At 37.2% G+C, this 3,864-nt stretch overlaps 1 protein-coding gene across 1 annotated transcript; it reads left to right on the top strand.

Annotated features, from left to right (window-relative positions):
• The first annotated feature begins 471 nt into the window (after nt 1-471).
• LOC114754180 (uncharacterized) lies at nt 472-3,864 on the top strand. Its single transcript, XM_028942947.1, has 3 exons — nt 472-833; nt 1,335-1,941; nt 3,694-3,864. Exons 1-3 carry the CDS (start codon nt 472-474, stop codon nt 3,862-3,864), a joined length of 1,140 nt encoding a protein of 379 aa, XP_028798780.1.

The raw sequence follows: 3,864 nt of genomic DNA, 5'->3' as shown, positions 1-3,864 counted from the left end.
GTACTTTTCGAAATTAAAATCGGATGCGTTTATGATTAAAGTGGAACCTGAGGTCATTTTTTCTTGATAGATGATGTTAAGAGCTTCGAGTGAGACTTGGAATGACCTTGTTTCGATTTTTCTAGAATTAGTTATGATTTTCCAAAGTTATGCCAAGTTTAAGGTTACAGTGAATAGTAATGCGGGAAAAGAAATTTTCAAATTCAGGTTTTTCAACCCAGTAACCTTAATTTGCGCTTTCGAATATCTTAACTTGGCACAATATAAGGTCGCAAACGTAAGGTGTTACAGAAGTCGTCAAGCCCTAAAGTGAAGTTGTGAAGCCCTAAAGTGATGTTGGGAAGACAAGAGGTCACGGGTTTTTAATTTGGTATGTAAATGGTTGAGTCGATGGAATAAATGTGTAAATATTTATTAGTGAAGCTAACATACTGACTAAACGTAAATTTTTGCTGCAGATTAGTATGAAAAATGGATTTCAATAATCGAAGAAGCTGTGGGAAGGAGTTGTTCTGTTACGTGCACATTGGTGGACATTTTGAAGCAAATGGTGAAGGGATAGTTAAATATATTGGAGGGAATGTAAGGGTAACCAGTATAAAAGAATGGATAACAGTAGACAAGTTGTGTGGAATAATTTCACAGTGGATAGGTAATGATGGTGGTGGATATGAGAGTAAGTATAAAGTTAAATTTAATGAGAGTACATTGATTGATCTTTGTGATGATGGTGATATCTGCAACTTGTTTAGATATAATGACAGCAGTGATCATATGTATGTAGGAGGGAAAGGGAATGATAGGGAACCTAGAGCAAGGAATGATCCAGACGTGTAAGTGGTTATGTTTTCCAATTGAATCATGTGTATAGAAATATTGTAACCAAGCTAATGGTGTTGCAGTCCTAAATTGTAATTAGTAAATGCAAGCATGTTATTGAACATAGTGGGCATGTTATTTCTATTTGTAAACTTGTGTTTTAGAAATGCAGACTTGTTATTAGACATAAGTAGAGGTTTCCATATGTAGACTTGTAATTCAACGTATTGAAGTTACAATTATCATATACGGACTTGTTATTTAGATTTGTAGATGATATTTTACTAACCAGTAGTTTCTATATGGAAACTTGTTATGTGAGTAACTCAAGTTGTAATTACCATATACGGACTTGTTATTTTAGCAAGGAATAGTTTGTAGATGTAGACTTGTTATTTTAGTTACTAAAGTTGTAATAACCATATGCAGACTTGTTATTTAGATATGTAGACATGTTATTTTATTCAAACCTGTCGTTTGAATATAGCTGTCCTAACTTGGTATTATGATGGCAGGAGTGAGAATTTATTTGGACTTTCACAAGACATGAATACATTTAAAACGACCATTGGTGATGAACATAAGCCAGTGAATGTTGAGAATGGAGTTGAATGCCTGACTTTTGAAGGAGGCGGATCAAGTCAGAGAAGCAAGTGTAGTGGTTTAGAGAGTCAGGGAAGACTGACGAGCAAGATGAATTGTATGAAATTGGCAGGAGTGTTTGTAGGAGTGGGCCAATATGTTCCACATGCTGTTGCTTTTAGGGAAGCTGTGTACAGGTTCAGCGTTGCAGAGACGTTTGTAGTGAGATATACCAGGAATAGTAAGGAGAAGATGAATGTGAGGTGTAAAGTAGAAGGGTGTCCTTGGAAGATATGTGCACATGCTGTTGGAAAGAACAGTCATCTATTATGTGTGACTACATTTTGCAATAAGCACATTCATTTAGCCCAAGACAATTTGATTGTGACTTATGGTAGGAGTGCTGCGTTGACATCATCAGTAATAGTTGAAGAGATAAGGGACCATGCTGAAAAACGGCCCACTGAGATAAGGAAGATGTTGGAGAGGGAGTATGGTGTGAGGCTTACATATTGCCAAGCATATAGAGCAAAGGAAAAGGCAATAGAAGAAATACATGGGAAACCGAAACAGTCCTATATGTTAATACCATGGTTATGTGACGAGAGCCTTTCTTGTCATTCGCCTTGGGGTTCTCAATCAAAAATAAATCCAAGCTATGCAGTATAGTGCAAACTCAGGTCGTTTCACTTTTGGGAGCCTTTATTAATTACCTAAGCTAGACTAAATGCCATGCAATGCAATGAAATGGGGTTTTGGGTTTTTAAGATTTAAATGAATTGATCCAAAACTGAATGCAATGAAAACAAACCTAAGATACTATATTTTTGGTGTTTTAAGATAAAAATGATGTAATGGAAATGATTGATAGGAAATCTCTTGAAAATGGTTTTGATGGCAATCATAGTTCACTTAAATATTGGGAGTTTCACAAATCCATTAGGTTTTCTTAATAAGAACCTCATTAACTCAATGAGTCCAAAGCTTACATTAATGAACTCATTAATGTAAACTTTGTTTAGCTTCCCTAATGTGTAAATTGGAATGATCATGCAAATGGCTTAATGAAACACACAATCAACTCAATACCCAAACACAACTAGGCAAGATAAGAGAGAATCATGAGAGAGACATTAAGCATACATGCAACTACATATATTTAAGCTCAAAGTTCAACATCAATCAATCCAATATACAAAAGATAATCAGTAACCACTGATTACAGAATTAATCAAAGTATCTAACTAAGAGTTTACAATTCCTAGACCTAGGAAATCATAAATGCCTAGCTAAAAACTGAAGATTAAAACTAAAACTCCCCTTTGAAGCTTAGGAACTCATGCTACTCCACCATCTCCAAGAGTTGATAAACCTTAGCCCTCCATAGCTTCAAGAAAAGCTCCAACTGAAGTGAATCTGTCGGCCATGGTAGCTGGGAGTGGAAAGAAATGAGATGGAGTGAAGGAAAGAGGAAGGAAATGGATGGGGAAGAAGATGGAGATGGAGAGGCAAGAGGATGGGAGAATAGAGGTGTTGGAGGAGATGGAATGGAGTGTATCGTCGAAAATAGGGTTTCTAAGGGTTTTAGGGGTCTATCTGGGTCGGATCATATGATTAGAAGCTCCATTTTCGCGTTCTGATCCGGATCTGGCGTTGCTGATACGAAGATTTCCTTCGCCGCGGCGAAGCATGCCCGAGAGGAGCTCCGCCTAATCTTGTGATTTCACCGCGGCGAATCTGTAAGTTGGCCACAGCGAACTGTGCCCGAGAGATTACTGGTGAGATTTCAATTTGGCGCCGCGGCGAAGATTCTCTTCGCCGCGACGAACTCTATTAGTGCTGATACTCTGATCTTGTGTTGTGTCATCCTTTGGTCTTTGATCTTGGCTCCAATTCTCAATTGTCCTACAATAAAAAGCAACAATTTGAAGCATCAATTGTCCTATAAATCAACTGAATACAATTAATAACCAATTATGACAATCTTAACCTCAAAAAGACACTAACTCAAAGCAAGGACTCTTAATCTAAATTAACCACAATTATCATCAAAAGGAGCCAAAATCTATGATAAATACCCTTAAAATGATATGAAATAACATAGAATAATTGGGCTAAATCATTATGTGAAAGGTTGAAGGAAATTGATGACAAAATGGTTGCTGAATGGGCCTCCATTGGTAATAGATTTGAGCGTGTGTTCATTGCATACGGTGCATGTGTTGAGGGTTTTTTGAACGGTGCAAGGCCTATATTATATGTGATGGTACTCATTTAAGTGGTCCATATAAGGGGACGTTACTATCAGCTTCAGCATATGATACGGATAATGAGATGTTGCCGTTTGCAATAGCAGTGGTGAAGGGAGAGAATCTTGATGAGTGGACATGGTTTTTTCACAAGATTAAACAAATAGACCAAGGACATCACTCGGTTACTCACCCTGTTATTTCCACCAAGTGA

The sequence above is a fragment of the Neltuma alba genome, unplaced genomic scaffold, assembly GCF_004799145.2.
Source record: "Neltuma alba isolate B1F8T4 unplaced genomic scaffold, ASM479914v2 tig00010095_pilon, whole genome shotgun sequence".
Taxonomy (NCBI): Eukaryota; Viridiplantae; Streptophyta; class Magnoliopsida; order Fabales; family Fabaceae; genus Neltuma; species Neltuma alba.
The sequence above is the reverse complement of the archived record's forward strand: the minus strand, read 5'-3'. Positions and strand labels throughout refer to the sequence as shown.

What these genes read in the sequence shown, in the direction of transcription:
- LOC114754180 (XM_028942947.1), top strand. Translation starts at nt 472, where the DNA reads ATGGATTTCAATAATCGAAGAAGCTGTGGGAAGGAGTTGTTCTGTTAC. An exon ending in GCAAGGAATGATCCAGACGT is followed by an intron (nt 834 to 1,334) that starts GTAAGTGGTTAT and finishes TTATGATGGCAG; the next exon opens with GAGTGAGAATTTATTTGGAC. An exon ending in CATATAGAGCAAAGGAAAAG is followed by an intron (nt 1,942 to 3,693) that starts GCAATAGAAGAA and finishes GGTCCATATAAG; the next exon opens with GGGACGTTACTATCAGCTTC.